Below are 16029 nucleotides of genomic sequence, written 5' to 3' on the forward strand. Positions count from 1 at the left end.
CAAATTTTCAAAGGTATTTAGGGTCAAGAACCTCGAAGGTACTAAGAGGAAGTTATTGAGTGAGGTGCCTACATATCATTGCAGATCTGGGCCTAGGTGCCTAAAGATGCAGATAGGTGCCTAGAGGGATTTTTCAAAAGCACTCAAACAGGTTAGGCATCTAAGTCATGTTGAAAGCAATTGGATTTAGCACCAGATTTTCAGAAGTATTTGGATGCCTGAAGATGCAGCTACGTACTTAGTGGGATTTTCAAAGGAGCCTAAGTAGGTTATGTCTCCTTTGTGTACAGCACGTGCTCTGCCTCCTTGACTACATTTATTCTGCTTTAATTGCCAGACATCTCTCTCTCTCGACTTTGCCTTAATTTCTTTTGCCTAAGCCTGTCTCTCTTTCTCCCCCTGCAACTATTTTATATTTTAACTTTGTGTTATTCGCCTTGTAAAGCACAGGCTGAGGTAGAGAGTGGGGTGTGCTGTTGTATTGCTATACAATGCCTCAGTATAAGCCATGTTACACTGCCTTGAAGTACTGACCATTTGTACAAGTCTGCTGTGAAATCTGCCTTATAACACAGGGACATTACTGCCTCCCACGAGGCACTTGGCTGGGAAGAAACACTATGGTGTATGGAATCTGCCATAAAAATAGCAGGGTAAAATCCTGGCCCCATTGAAGTTAATGACAAAACCCACAATGGTCACAAGGAACCCTAGAAATGCTTCATTGCATCAAAGCAGTGACATAACCTCAACCATGCCATGATATAGGCGTGCCTCCTGAAGATAGACACAGGTCTGGTATCTCAGAGCACCAGATGACCCAGGCAGGATGCCTCTGTGAGTTTAAGATGGCTTTATTATACATAATGCGCATATAATACAGTTCAGTGACACATTCCTTCCAGTTTCCACCTAGGCCAGAGGAAGGGAAATTAAGGTGATTCCTTTAAATATTTATTTTGAATAAACACATAAGACCAGCACAGTGGAAGAAGTTGGCTCATTGAATCAGATTCTAGTAACTCCTTTTATCACTTTATAAAGACAATCTAGAGGCTTCCCGACACCCTCCCCTAAAGGGAATATCAGCCTAGTCCAGACTTCCCCACCACAAATGTAGTGTCAGTTTCTCTAGCTGCTAAAGAAAGAGCTGATATAAATAAGAGGGAAAAAAAATGCTACAGAACTACAGTTTGCAGGGAACTTGGCACAATATACATGTGCAAGCACAAGGCATAATGACCCTTTTGTCCTCTAGACCAACCTTATCAATCTTCCATGTCTGAGCATTAAAATTCATCCAGTAATTAAAAATGATAGACATAAGAGCTAAAATGAGATCATTTCATATTCTCTTTAGAATGGGGTAACTTCATCGTATTTCAGAAGAAGAGGATATTCGAACCAGTCTGTTTTAACAGGCAAGGAAGTTGTATATTCTAGACCAGGGGGGCCAACTGTGGCTTCTGAGCCACTTGTGGTCTTTTACAGTTGAAGTGCAGCTCACGGCGCCCCCTGTGCCCCCTCCTCTCCCATTCTCTGCCTACCAGACTGGGTGGGGAGCTCAGAGCACCCGGCAGGGTGGTGGGGCTAAAGGATTCTGCCCGGGTGGGGTCAGTAAGTTTGGCCATCCCATTCTAAACTATTGTGTCCACCTGCTGCATCATGGGTATTTCCTAGAGCTCAAAGAATGATGGAAAAATTATTTGTGAATTTTTCTTTGAAATTTGAAAGCTAATGTGAATTTGGCCATATACATTTTGCGTTCACTTCCGGAAAACATTCAAACACTCAAGTGTTTGCTGGTATGACTATTTCCACATTCAAATTGAACGTTCAGTTATCAAGTGGAACTTAGTTACATCAGCCATCCAGTTAGGGCAAAGAACCAACACCATCTGACCAGTGCAATTTACTTACACAGTTTGCATTGTATCTAATCCCAGTTAGTTAATGAGTGCCAACCAAGAATGAGTCGCTGAAGAGAGCAGAATGGTTTCTGAGTAACACAAATTTGAGATTTTTCACAATCTTTTTGAGAACAATTCATGAGCAAAGAAGAAAGCCAGCGAAAACCATCAAATAAATTATTCACTGAGACTCATTCACCCATTACTAGTATATTTTCTCTAAAGATAACCACTTGAACCCCTCTGCCTGTTTTGAACAGCTTCTAAATGCAGCCTAAATACATTGTTGCCTGGGGGGGCGGGGAGAGGGAGGGAGGACACACAAAACACCTTCAAATATGGAATTGTTTAAAAGGCACTTTTCTGTAATTCTCCATCTTTATACAAACAATTCTGGTTTTTACCGGCTTTCCTCAGCTGTTTGGAAATTTCAAGCCTGTTTAATAACACGAAGGCATTTCCTAGCTGCGCATCTGTTACCATTGATAAGCAATGTATGTTTGCAAATGATCAGCAGTGGCCGCATTCAGGGACATGGCTGAGGGGTTGCTTCTCCATAAATACGTTGACTGACTTTCAGTGAATGTGACAAAGCTCACGGCGCGGCATTGCACATTGACATTACCAGCCCTCTCCATGCTTCCACTGACTTTCGTGGGAGCTACAGATTGGCAGGACACGAGGTGAGTCCTAGTCTAGTAACGAGTCAATGGGTTTTGTAGTGTACTCGTTAGGACTAAGCGCATGCAGGAAGTGTTTAGCTGTTTAGTTCTTGTGGAAGGCAGTGGTGTACCGTGGGTCTCCAGTACCTGGGGGCCATACTTACATTGACACCCCCCCCACACGCGGAGTGAGGGGGGGGGTCTGCGGGCCCATTTCCCACTCACCCCCCCTCAGTGGCAGCAGTAGTGTTGGCAGCGCCCTGCAGGGAGGGGCGGTGTCTGCTGGCCCATTTCCCACTCTTCCCCCCCCACTGTGGGGGCGGCGGGGGCTGCCCGGTGGTTGGGGAGAGGGGGGGGGGGGCATGACAGGCTCTGGTCCCCGTGACTCCCTCCTGGCGCCCAGCACAGGAGCGGAGGGGGCCGGGAATATGCCCTGGCTGCCTGCGACAGGGGGCGGCTCTGAGAAGGAGGGCCTGGCCGGTGCCCAGGGGTATGGCCCCCCGCCCTCCTCGGCCACTGGCAGAAGGAGCTAGACTCACAGTCCTAGAGCGTCCCCTGTTGCTAACCACAAAATAGGTGCAGCAGAGTCAGTGCCAGCAAACAAGCTACACCCGCTGGCCTGATCCTTGTCATGCGTGGATCACGACTTGGGGCTGAGGGGTGGGGGGGCAGACGAGATCTGCACTCTCTAAGGCTCTTTTAATCCTTGGTCCATTTGCTGAGCTCACCAATAAGAAAGCCATTGAGTATTCACTCATTGTGATGATGACGGGGAGAGGAGGGTTGTGAGGAGACTGGACTGAGGCCAGCAAATAATTTGACTTATAGGGCACAGAATGGCCACCAGCTTGTAACCAGTTTTAGTCCCAGCCGAGCTGGGCCATACTGCTAGTCCTGGGCCTATTACAAACCGTATTCAGCACTTGGCAGCATCAAAGCCTTTTACAACAGCTATTTAAAGTCAATCTACCCTCTGCTCCAAGAAGAAAAGTGAACAAATGGATAGAACACAGAGCATGCGTCTAAACACAAACAAAAATACTTACTGCCAGAGCCAGCTGTGAGGCTGCCTGGATTAGGGTGACCTTTTATAACTATTGATCTCAATATAGCAAAATTACAACAATTCGAACGAGATATGCCATGTCAGCCACCATTGGCAAGGTGATAATGTGCTAAATACGATAATATTGTTTATGTGTATGTATTGTTTTTGTACTGTAAGTTATGGATATGTGTAATATAGAGCTGTATCCAAACACTGCTACTGGCCCTCCCTCCCCCCCACAGATTAGTATCAGCATTGATGACTCATTGAGAGCCATAACCTTTACAATGAGCCAAGAAGGAAGCCAAGACAGTACCAATGAGTCATGAGGACATGTGACATGCCTGTGTTGCGTGGTCAGGGGACTGCATGTGCCTGCTTTTCCCTTCCCTGCCCACATGTGCTGTGAGTTTGTGTTTGAAACAAGCCACTTCACCATCTCCATCTTGTCTTCATTCCTGCTTCCTGCCTCTGGCTCAACCTATCTACAACTGAAGTTATGAAACAAAGGACTGAGACCCATCCAGGTAGTGGATGTACAGCAGAGAAACTGTACAAGCCTGCAAACTCCACAATTCTGCCGAGAATGTGATATATATGAACTTTAAAGTAATTTGTCTGGATCTGATTGCTTTGACCATTTAACATTTATCTTCTCATTTGTTTCTTCCCTTTGATAATAAACCTTTAGTTTTAATTCCTAAAGGATTGGCTGGCAGCATGGTATTTTGGGTAAGATCCAAACTTATATTGATTTGGTAATGCGGCTGACCCTTTGGGGATCAGGAGAACATTTCTGCTAAAGGGAATAGAGTTTTAATAACTTATCACTTTACTGGCCCTAGTAGCTAATTGGGGCCAGAGACTGAAATGAAATAAAGGAAGCTGTGTATTTCTTTTTGGGGGCTTCTTGATAACGAGTGTGGGGAATCAGGCACACTGTTTGTGCAGGCTTTGCAGATGAGGATCCTGAGCAGAGGGAGCTCAGGTGTGTCAGGCAAGTGCACCAAGTCAGCCACTTAGGCACCTAAGTCCCTCTGCTCTCCCCACCCCTCTTCTTGGCATTTCACACCTGGCTAGATTAGCTGGCTCCCTGCTCAGCTGGGTGGCTTCTAAAAATCCCTTTCTTAGGCACTTAACTATCCCCATGCACACTACAGGCAGCCTCGGCGGCATGGAGCCACATAGTTTGGGGCTGAAAATTCCAGTAGCACCAAGTCACCTAGAGAACAGACATCATTCCACTCAGCCAAGCAATGCCTAAATCCCTTTAAAAAGCTAGCCCTCTTTGGCTTGCAATTGGATTAAGGCTTGTACATGCCTGTCACTTTGGAAAACAGGAATTAGGCTTCTAAGTCTCATTAGGGGCTTTTGAAAATTGGCCCCTCTGTCAACGCCCATGCAAAGGTTCTGTGGGAAAACTAGGTAACACAGCTTATACTAAAGAGATTTTATTGTACGTTTTGTGGGCAGGGAAGCTCAAAAGCCGTAAGGCCTCAAATAGTATGCTCAAAGACTTGCGTAGATAGCTTTTACATATATATATATATGTGTGTGTGTGTAACACGCTAAGTACCAGCACAGGAAAGCTTGAGACGTTAAAAACTCATGGCTAACAAAAATGGCCACTCTGCATCCTGTGGTCATGCAGCCTCTGGCCACAGCTTGCCAATGTGTTGTTTTTTAAGCTCTGTGCTTTGAAGCATCTCCTGCATCTTGTCATACACCAGGGGGACTTTCACTTGCAATGTGTCATATCTTTAAAGCAGATGCCTGTGTCTCACAAACCTTTGTGTCGGAAGCAGCACATCTATTGCAGCAGCTCAGTATTCCAAGTGTAGTGGACAGCCTTTATTTTTCAAATTCAGTTTTATTTTTTAAAAAGTGACGTGCAGGCTGCGACGTCAGGTGTCAAACAATCACACAGCAATACAGGCGTCTGTGTGAAAATTCCAGCAGAACAGTCTCTATAACAGACTATCACAGCTACCATGGCCTAAATGTGGAGAATAGACAGGACAGGGATTTGAACGCTCTCACCAAAGCATTGCTAAGATGATAATGACCAAATATTGTTACCAGCTAATGGCTTTGGTGGCCTATATGCATGCATTTGGTGTTTCCCAGCATCTAATAGCCTAGTGTCCACATCGCCAAAGAACTGGGGAAAACCAACTACCACAATTGGCCCCAGGGTTGTCAGCTCAAAAGAAAGGACGAGGATTAAACAAGCATGGAACCTGAACCCTTAGAGATGCTCATACCAGGTTAGAGTTAAGGCTTATCAGGGTACTGGAGGGCTCTTGCCCTGCAATAGGCTACATTGTACAGAGGCTTTCAGGCTCCACGGCTGTCGAAGATGGCACTTTTCATAAGCACTACATTCATTTAGAAAACTAACTCGCACGCATTTGTGTGTGTACCACCGTGTGTCAGGGAAATGTGTAATTTAATTTAATGTTGGGTCCCTAGCATTAGTTTGAAATGTAGGGTTATTAATGCTCAGGAAAGAGGAGTCATGAGACATAAAATGTGCTCAACAGGCAGAAGCGGGCATAAACATTGCACCACAACTGGTTTCGCTTCTGCTTTCTGTTCCGTTTTCTACAGCACCAGGACGAGCTCTCGGCCAGCACCACAAGGGTATGTCCACACAACCACCTCCAGCTGTGTTGCAGAGCTTGTCTCTACAGATTCAGTCCACAGACTGGCGCTTGTAGGGTTTATGCTTCGGTACTAAAAGCAGCCGTGTAGACATTTCCACTTGGGCTCCAACACACAGCGAGGGGGGGAGGGTCTCTTAAGACCCTTTGAGTTCCAGCCTGGGCCGGAACATCGACACTGCTATTTTTAGTGCCACAGTCTGACTCTGAATCTGCAGATCTGAGCTGTGAGGCTTGCCGCCACAGGGTTTTTTTTTTTTTTTTGCAGTGTAGACATGCCCTCTGTGGTTCCGGCCACAATCCAGCACAGCTTTTAATGGGACTACTTACCAGGCATAAAGTTAAGCACATGCATACCTCTTACAGGAACCAGATATTAACGGCAAATCAAAGAACATAGTTAGGGCCTTACACAGACAAGAGCATCAATATTTCTGCAGACGGCCTTGGGGAACTGATCTTTCTAGTGTAGTTTGTACCTTGACACTATCAGACCATAAAAAGAAGACAATTTCTTGTTAGATGTTCCTGCATGTTTATTAAGAAAAACCACTGCAGTGTAATCAAGCCACCTGTTCTAAAGGAGGTGGTGACCAGCTGAAAAGGTTTCAGGACCCCATTCCTCTCTGCCTATAAATCGCTGTAGTGCCTGCAAAGGGCAGGGGTCTGGTTGAACAACACACCCAAGATTGCAGGCTGCTGGAGCGCTGCTTGGGCTGGCTCCGGCAGCCCCCTGGGCATGAAATAGGGTAACCAGATGTCCTGATTTTATAGGGTCAGCCATGATGTTCGGGGCTTTGTCTTATATAAGGGGCCTATTACCCCCCGACCCCTTGTCCTGATTTTTCACACTTGCCATCTGGTCACCACAGCACAAGGGGGGGGGGGGGGGGGGGGGGGGTCACGATGTGGTTATGGGGGGGGGGGGGGGGAGGAATCACATGGAATTGTGAACCCATCTTCCTCCCTGCAGAGGAACATGGGGGGGGGGGGGGGGGCAGAAACAAGTATTGAGCCAAAGATGGGGCTCCCCTCCCGGGAGCTGAGGAGCAATGCCAGGGCTCCCTGATCCAGGTCACTTTCCCCATCTGAGCTGTGCTGCTGCGCTCTGCCCTCACACAACCCAGGTGCAGAAGTGATTTAGCTACCCAGACCTTGTTTCTCACCCCCAAAAACCAGTTCCCTAAGGGTGCAGGAGGAGCAATGTTGGAGCCAGCCGCTCCCTGCCTGCAGGTCCGTTTCCCCAGCTGGGCACAGGAGTGGGGTACAGGGTTCAGGGGAAACGAGGAAGCAGGCAGCCCACAGGGGCCGGGGCAAAGGGGCGGGGGAGGGGAGCGCGCCCCTTGGGACGGCACTCAGCGGCTCACCCCACCACTACAGAGCGCTGGAGACCCGCTGCCCGAGCGGGAAGGCTGGGATTAGCCGCGCGGCCAGGGCACCACCAGGCGCTAATCCCAGTGGGGCCGCCGAGCAGGGCCCCCCACACCGCGGGGTGGTGGTGGTACACGTTACCGGGCCTGGAGGCCCAGGGAGGGGCCAGCCCAGGCTGCCACCCCCCATTACCATGAGGAAAAAAAATTGTCACGGCACATGAGCGTGTACTCTGGGCTGAAGGGGGGGGGGGGGGGGGGGGGGGGCGGCTGGTGTGTGTGTGTGTGTGTGTGTGTGTGTGTGTGTGAGAGAGAGAGCCCGCATTACACGTCTGTACTGGGCCCCACCACCGAGTGACCCCTCTCTCGGGCCGTGCGGACCCGGGCCCGGCGATGCTCCCCTGCGCTGCGGGCCCGGCCCGCCCAGTGCCGGGCGCAGCTGGGGATTGGCCGAGCCCAGCCGGCCCCGGCTGACTCAGGCGCTGCCGCAGCTTCCCTTAAATGCTGGCGCCGCCGGCCCGGCCACAGGAAGCAGCTGCTGCTCCGGGACTGTCGCCGCCGCCCTGAGCATGGCCGGGCTGCCCCGGCATCTCCTCCTGCTGCTGCTCTGCGGCTGCCTCTGCCCGGGCCGCTCCGGCGCCGGCCTTTACTTCAAGGCCGGGCAGCGCTGCTACCGCCCCGCCCCGCGCAAGCCGCCCGGGCTGAGGTGAGCGCGAGCGCGGCCCCGCCGCCGCGGGGGAGACCGACCGACCGACCGCAGCGCGCTGGGTTCGGCGCCGGGTGGCGGGAGGGAGCCACGAGCTGCCGCTCCCGGGCATGGCCGGGTGAGGGGCGGCAGGCAGCTCCTTGGACACGGGAGCAGCGTCTGTCCGCCGGGGACGGCCCTGGCTGGGCGCAATGAACCCGGGCCGGGCTCGCCGAGCACATCAAGGCGGCTGCCCGTGGTGCCGAGACACCCCCCCCTCAGCGCCCCTGCACACTGCCGGGCTCTGCCCTCAGCCTGAGCCGCCCGAAGGGGCCCCTGGTGGCCGCGCCCCAGGGAGTGTCGGTAACAATCGGTGCCGCTCCCACTTGCCACCCCCAGGAGCGCTGGGAAAGGCGGGGGTGGGAGGTGGCCGGGCCCCGGTGCCGGCAGCAGCGCCGAGGGTGGGTGCTCTGCTGGCCCAGGGGCGATGGCCGGGGGCGGGGGGAAGCAGCTCCTCAAAGGGCATTGGGTACCTTAGCAGCGCCGAGGCTGTGGGCACAGGTGCCCGCTGGGCAGGGCGAGGGCGGGATTTGCACCGCTGCTAAACTATGCCTCGGCACAGGGCTGAGCCATGCGGGAATAAACCCCCCACGTCGGTCTGAGCGGCACTAGAGAGCCTGGCTTGTCTCCTGTGCAGCGCAGCATGGGGCACTGGCTGCCCGCTAATCTGCGCTGTTAATCCCGCTGTGTGTAATCGTTCCCTGGGTTAGCAGCAGTCACAAGACCATCGGTGAGGGGAAGGTAAAGGTCATGGTGGCCACTCCAGCGATCATGTGATCTCAAGGGTAGATGGAAAATCTCACACAGCCTGAGACTGCGAAACCTTTTTTTCCTTTATCTCAAAGTATAAAAAACATCTCTAGGGAACAGGTTTAATTACTACTGTTTTGTTTCTGTCTAGAACCTACCCCCGACCTCATGAGTATCTGGACACTGCCACACTTCCCAAGAGCTGGGACTGGCGAAACGTCAACGGGACCAATTTTGCCAGCACCACTCGGAACCAGCACATTCCTCAGTACTGTGGGTCCTGTTGGGCTCATGGCAGCACCAGCGCCTTAGCAGGTACATGTCACTGGGTATCTGTTATTAGCAGAGTGTCGGCTGGCCAGCCAGTCCCTTTCCACTGCAGGATCCCTCCCCGTTCTGAACCTGCTTGTGGGTATCTTCAGTTTACAGGATTATCAGCACTATTATGGGCTGACACTGCACAAGATTGAGGGCCCAAGGTACCTGCTGTCACTAAGACAATGAGAAAGGCAGTGGGAGAGGCCAAGGAAGATTCTAAAGTGAGGGTTTTTGGGTGGCAGCATCTGCCCTGGGAATTCCCCAGCTGGCAGCTGAGATCAGGGGAATTTTTTTTTCTGGTGGAATGTTCCATTGTGTCCTCCCTCATTTAGAATCATACAGAGATTAAAGAGGAAAAACTGGTGCAATTATAAAACACTTGGCAGAAGGCACGTCTCTTGTGGGGTAGGAATGTCACACTCCCATCACTGTACAATTCTTTTGTCCCTTCCACTCAGTTAGGCTCCCAGGACAAGCAGGTAGCTAGAATATTTATCAGTACAGAGAGACAATTGTGACTTCTTTTCGGGTGCTGTTGTAAAAGGGAGGCTGGGGCAGTAGCTCAGCTGGAGTTTAGCTTTAGGTGGAGCAGTTTCCCTTCTGCCTCTTCAGTGCAGCAGGAGCAGTGGGACAGATGCACATCTGGCTGGGAGTATGTTGCACAGACTGAATGGATGTACTGAAGCAGGGGGAGAGGAAGTCTCATTGGGGTGGGATTTCGCTGCTGTTCACTCAGGGGAAAAAGACTGGCAAAGTACATAGCGCTCTACAAAACCCATGGAGATGCCCACAGAGCTTATCTGTTACTTCAGCTAGATATAGTACAGAAACAGTGTGTGGGATGAAGAGTGATACTAAGTATAAGGGAGGAATAGAGAAAGATGCAGAACAGGAGACTGGGTTGGAGACTGTAGGAGCTGCTGGGAAACTAATCAGGGGACAGAGATGGAGTTATGAAGAACCCCATCTTTAACTAATCCAAAAATGCAGATACACAGGCATGGCTTGGTGATTGTGTATATCAGAGAGCTGGACTTCAATGTGAACACAGCTGAAGTTTCAATGACTTGCTTAATTTATTTTGGTGCGGGTATGATTGAGAAAAATTAAAGGTGCCCTCGACATAGGGACACGTCTCTTTCCTTGCTAGATAAAAATATTACCAAACTTATCAAAATTCCTTGACTTTAGAAATAGAAGGGGTATAAATCTCACCTTCCTTGTTTTCTCTGGAGACTAGGGAAGTGGAATGCAAGTTTTCTCAGTCCTCAGCTGAAGCAGTAGGAGTGTCTACTTTTCATAAGGAGCTCTTACAAGTCTTTGAGAAGAATTCATCATTATGATTAGGGGTAATAGATTACCTGAGGATTCCAGTTGGGATCATGGTCCCAATGTGGTAAGCAGTGTACAAATACTTTTTATGAAGTCCCTGCCCCAAAGAACTTAGTCCAGGTAGACAAAACAAGCAAGTGGGAGGGCACAGAAGGCAAGGAGGTGGAAGAGCAAGTACGAGTAAACCGAGCAAGTACAATTGGGCATAAACTTGGCCCTTAGTCTCAGTGCTGCCTGAATCTATGAAGATTTGAGATTGTAGAACTGGGATCTACAGCCAGCCTTACCAATGACATGGAGCAAGTCAGTATCTCTCTGGTTTTCTTTATCAGTAAAATGGGGATAGTTGTACTTCCAACCTTTGTAAAGTGCTTTGAGATCTGTAGCTGAAGTGTGCTATAGAAGATCCATTGTTATTACTATTATTGTTACACCTGAGTGCTTTCATAACTGGCAGATGTTAGGATTTACCTAATTAAAGGTTGAAATTAATCCTGCTCATCCACATATATCTGCACCTGAAGCCAAACTTCTGTATGTTTTGCAGATGTAGCAAATGTTTCTCATTAGGTGTCATCCTTTTGCCCACTTAGATTGGGTCATGGTGTGTGCAACTAGCCATTCTGTTATGTACCACTGTAGGCTTTTGCACCCAACTGTCTGCAAATATTTACAGATGCAACTAAGGAGACATAGCTGAAACATTTGGCTCACCATGAGTCACAACAACAGTAAAACTAACAAGCACCAATTGCTAATTCTTTTGTTATTGCCATAGATCGCATCAACATTAAGAGAAAAGGTGCTTGGCCTTCTGCCTACCTCTCTGTTCAGAATGTTATTGACTGCGCCAACGCAGGGTCCTGTGAAGGTGGAGACCACTCAGGTGTTTGGATGTATGCACACGACCATGGCATTCCAGATGAGACCTGTAACAACTACCAAGCCAAAGACCAAAGTATGGCAACAGATTGCAAACATTCCTACTGCTCCTCACTCTTATTTGGCATTGTTTGGTAGCTTTAAAGGAACTTAAATATCATTAACAGGCCCATTTTTCAGCCTCTACCTACTGCTGACTGCTAGTGTAGCACCTACTATCTGACTAGGAGCAGCAGATTCCCTTAGAGTAGATGTTTGGTATTTTTGCATCAGAATCAGACACCATAGAGTGTTACCATCATGTCTGAACAAGCATCCGACATCCAGGCTGCTAATTTGAACTCACTAGTCACTGATGTGCATCGGTGCTTCAATGCCATAATATTTAGAAATGTCATCTTAAATTCAGTCTGCTTATACTTATTTACAAAAAAACCCTTGAATTGTTTCTATAGTTCTACAGAAGCAGTTTAATTATTTGCATACTGAGACATATCACCAGGAAGTAGGTGATCTCCTTGAAATGTTGATTGTGGAGACTGCCTTAATTAGCAGTCTGAACTTGCAGCTTTATTTAAGCTGAAGAAGCCAACAAACAGAAAGCAGAGTAGTTTTAGCTGCTACATTTAATATTTTAATTTATGGGCCCCCCCAATGGAATTATTAAATAAAATTTACCATGAATTATTTCACTGAACAATTTTAAGTGTAAGAAGAAAAACACTATCTTGCAATGATAATCAAATATCCCTGCTTCTTTATAGAGTGTAAGAAGTTTAACCAGTGTGGAACATGCGTTACCTTTGGGAAATGCCACGTGATAAAGAACTACAGCCTCTGGAAAGTTGCGGACTATGGCTCTGTCAGTGGGAGGGAAAAAATGATGGCAGAAATCTATGCTAATGGTCCAATCAGGTAAAGACACAGTATTAAAGGGTAAGAGTTATCCTGTTAGGTGTTTGTTTTATTAAAATTGGAATAAACTGGAAACTCATGGAACTTGCTGAGCCAGGTGTAGTGCAAGCCTCTTTATGTAGGTCATTCAGTGCTTCTCAACCAGAGGAGGCCTTAGCCTCTGAAGAATATGTGCTAAACATTTGCACAATATCATATATGGACAAACTTAAGTTAAGAACTTTTCATTTGAAGTCCGAGTGAGTGATGGACACTGTTCTCCTCTAGCCTGCTATAAAAACTTTTAGAATAAGGAAGCTCTCTTTTTGCTTTGTTACAGTTGTGGCATAATGGCTACTGCGAAGCTGGATGCTTACACTGGAGGACTTTATGCTGAATACAACCCCTCTGCTGTGGTGAATCACATTGTATCTGTGGCTGGCTGGGGCATGGAAAATGGAACTGAATACTGGATTGTCCGTAACTCCTGGGGTGAACCATGGGTAAGGAAGAGGCGGAGGGGATAAGCTCACAGTGACTGCAAAATGAAATGCATATTATTAAAAACTCCAGAAATTTGTATTACAAGCTGTACAATTAGCTTGTTTACAAAAAACTAAGACTCCCTCTTAACCACAGGTGTTGTCTCAATCTATGATTTTTAATACAGCTGACAAAGAGGGAGAAAAACCTAAATTGAATCTAATGCTACCCAGTCCCAAGGAATAACATGTAAGGCAGAAGTAGGCTATCCCCTATGTGGTGACGCCATAAGTCCTAATGCTGCCCTCATGTGTATGCAACTTCCATGGAAGCAAGTCGTAAATAGCTGTTGGAGCCATAAGTCACAAAGCTAGTTGGCTCTGAGGAGTGGGAGATGAAGATGAATTCCTGGCTGCAAACAAGTTCACCAGAGAACAATTAACTATTGAAATAAGCTTGTTTTGTGAACCCCACTCAGAAACCTTTTGCAAGTGTCTGCCTTCACCTCCAGTCACCCTTGCTGTGCCCAAAGTATACTGCTGATGAGACAAGTTATTTTGACTGTACTAATTCATAAAGCCTTTTGCTGATACTAATGAAAATTAATTTACTATAGGGCGAACTGGGCTGGCTGAGGATTGTGACAAGCGCATATAAAGGTGGAAAAGGAGCGGAGTACAATCTCGCTATTGAAGAAGATTGTGCCTACGGGGATCCTGTGGTTCCTTGATTGTTTCCAGGGTTTTTTTTGGGTACTTTCTGGCTTTGAAATTTAAGAAGTCTTTTTTGATCAAGTCCTGGATGTTTTTTTTTGTTTGTTTTTTTTTTTTTAAATTAAAAAAATCTGCAGTGCAGAATGACCAGGTGGTTAATAGGAATTAGCCCAGATCACCATTGTTTTAAAAGTGAAATAACCTGCCTGTAGATTTTTAACTTAACAGATGCCTTTAAATCTGCAGTGTAAAACAAATTTGCTTCTCCTCCACTTTATGTGCCTGGTACTTACCATGCAATTTATAACAAGTTAAAGATACAAAACCTGTCATCGGAAAAATTACTTTTTTCCCCCTGATTTGTCAATTAATATTTAATCTGAAGGAATACTTAATCTGTTTTACACTTGTAACAAAGGAGGTTTTACTTCTGTACAAACTTGAATGTTTACTCAAAGCAGTATAAATGCTGATTTTCTTTTGAAAATTTGGGATTAGAGATTATTGTAAATTATATACACAAAGTACACTAACAAAGTAAATATTACCCACAGCTACAAAAATACAGAATACTATGTTTTTGTTTCCTATTTAAAAACTGAATTGTATAGTCACAGCCTATTGTTTTCATTAAGGCATGTGTTGCATTATACACAGGAAATGTTGATGCTGTCATCTTATCCGATTGAAAGTGATGCAACAGTAGGCAAATCTCTTTTAAACTAGTGGAAAACTTTTAAAATAAGCACTGATTGTTACTGCCTGACGGTTTCTTTGCTCTAATTCTAGGCTTTGGTATTTGAATGGCCGTACTATTTTTCTGTATGAGAACAATGCCCTACAATTTTTTTTTTAAAGGGGGGTGTGTGAATGGGAATATGGTTTAATGAGACATAGCTTTTAACATGTCACTAGCATACAAGGAAAGATGGTGTGTTATCTTACTCTAGACCACTTACTCAGCGTGATGTGCCCAGTTCCCTAATGGTGTTACAATCCAAACCACATCAAACATGAATCAAACTGAATCACAGTTGTTAAATTAACAATGTTGCTTATGTGAGGTGATTAGAGGGTGTGTAAGGCGGATTGTAAGAGTTTAAGGGAATTTATTTCTAAACATTAGCTTACACTCAGTACCTCTGGCAGCACCTCTTGGCAGGGCACAGGGAGGGGGTGCACAGACAAGGTTTAAAGAATTTCTACTCTAGTTAAATGCCCTCATGAAGTGCCAAGGAAGGATGGGTGCAGGGGTAGAGCCACCTTCAAGAATGTGTGTTTAAGTGCAATAAACTATTCAAGTGAAATAAGGTCACCTCTGTAGAAATTGAGTGCACCACGTCAACAAGGGTGCTGCTCATAGACTGATGCTAGTCAACCACAACTTACTAAATGTGGCAGTATGTACTGAAGGTCACATTTACCTGGAGCAGAGAGTAGGGACCTCTATTTCAGGTACGCTATAGCGAGCTACAGACTACTGGGCTCTGTCCTGGCACGTGAAGGAAAAACTGATCTGCTAGTGTCTTAAAACACCTCTAATTTCAATACCCAGGGACTGGTACAAACTCACACAGCTTTGCTTTTTTTTAAATAAAAGCTTAATGGTTTACCTGCAACCTAACAATTAACAGGCATGTGTTACGCATTTATAGTTGTTTCATTGTGACTTAAGCTTTGTTCCTCAAATTACCTAGCTGTCATTGCCCCCCTGATCTCCAGCACCATCACTGCTGCTTTTTTAATAAAGTGATACTAAGTTCAATCATTACCTTCAATCTGAGCGAGAAAACTCTTGAACTAGTTACCAGGCAAAAGACAGATACTCTATGATCCATATTAGACCAAGCAGCATGGTCTTGTGGACACAAGATAGGATGTGGGCCAGGAGAGCTGCATTCTGTTCCTAGTTCTGACATTCCTTGCAAACTTGACCAAATGCCCTTCCTTTAGCTATCAAAGGACATTAACAACGTTAAAGTTGCAAAGTTGATAGATCATCTTTAGTTCAGTGGCTTTCAAACTTTCTGAGCAGAGCCATTTGACAGCAGAGTAATGATGAGCCTGAAGAATGCTGGGTTCCATTCCAATTTCTGAAAGGAGTAACTCTTTTACTCGCCTACCTTGCAAGTGTGTTTATTCTCTTCCTTGCTGCCCAAGTACTAATTGGGGGAAATATGGAGAAACATTCTCCTTCCTTTCAGTCCAGTGGTCACGAGCAGCAATTCTAACACAAGTCCTGCTCAGCTGCCACAGCCA

At 46.8% G+C, this 16029-nt stretch overlaps 1 protein-coding gene across 1 annotated transcript; it reads left to right on the forward strand.

Moving 5' to 3' along the window:
- Nucleotides 1-8093: 8093 nt before the first annotated feature.
- On the forward strand, nucleotides 8094-15969 carry CTSZ (cathepsin Z). Its single transcript, XM_067554159.1, has 6 exons — nucleotides 8094-8359; nucleotides 9300-9463; nucleotides 11577-11756; nucleotides 12445-12595; nucleotides 12915-13077; nucleotides 13674-15969. The coding sequence occupies exons 1-6, from the start codon at nucleotides 8223-8225 to the stop codon at nucleotides 13785-13787; spliced, it is 909 nt and encodes a 302-aa protein (XP_067410260.1). The 5' UTR covers nucleotides 8094-8222; the 3' UTR covers nucleotides 13788-15969.
- Nucleotides 15970-16029: the final 60 nt, after the last annotated feature.

The sequence above is a fragment of the Emydura macquarii genome, unplaced genomic scaffold (assembly GCF_026122565.2).
Source record: "Emydura macquarii macquarii isolate MOO-44397 ecotype Brisbane River unplaced genomic scaffold, CSIRO-AGI_Emac_v2 contig_1483, whole genome shotgun sequence".
NCBI lineage: Eukaryota > Metazoa > Chordata > Testudines > Chelidae > Emydura > Emydura macquarii.

Bases quoted from the DNA above. Each gene is read 5' to 3' on its own strand.
- CTSZ (XM_067554159.1), top strand. From the start codon at position 8,223: ATGGCCGGGCTGCCCCGGCATCTCCTCCTGCTGCTGCTCTGCGGCTGC. The intron at 8,360-9,299 runs GTGAGCGCGAGC...GTTTCTGTCTAG, and splicing joins CGCAAGCCGCCCGGGCTGAG to AACCTACCCCCGACCTCATG. The intron at 9,464-11,576 runs GTACATGTCACT...TTATTGCCATAG, and splicing joins CAGCACCAGCGCCTTAGCAG to ATCGCATCAACATTAAGAGA.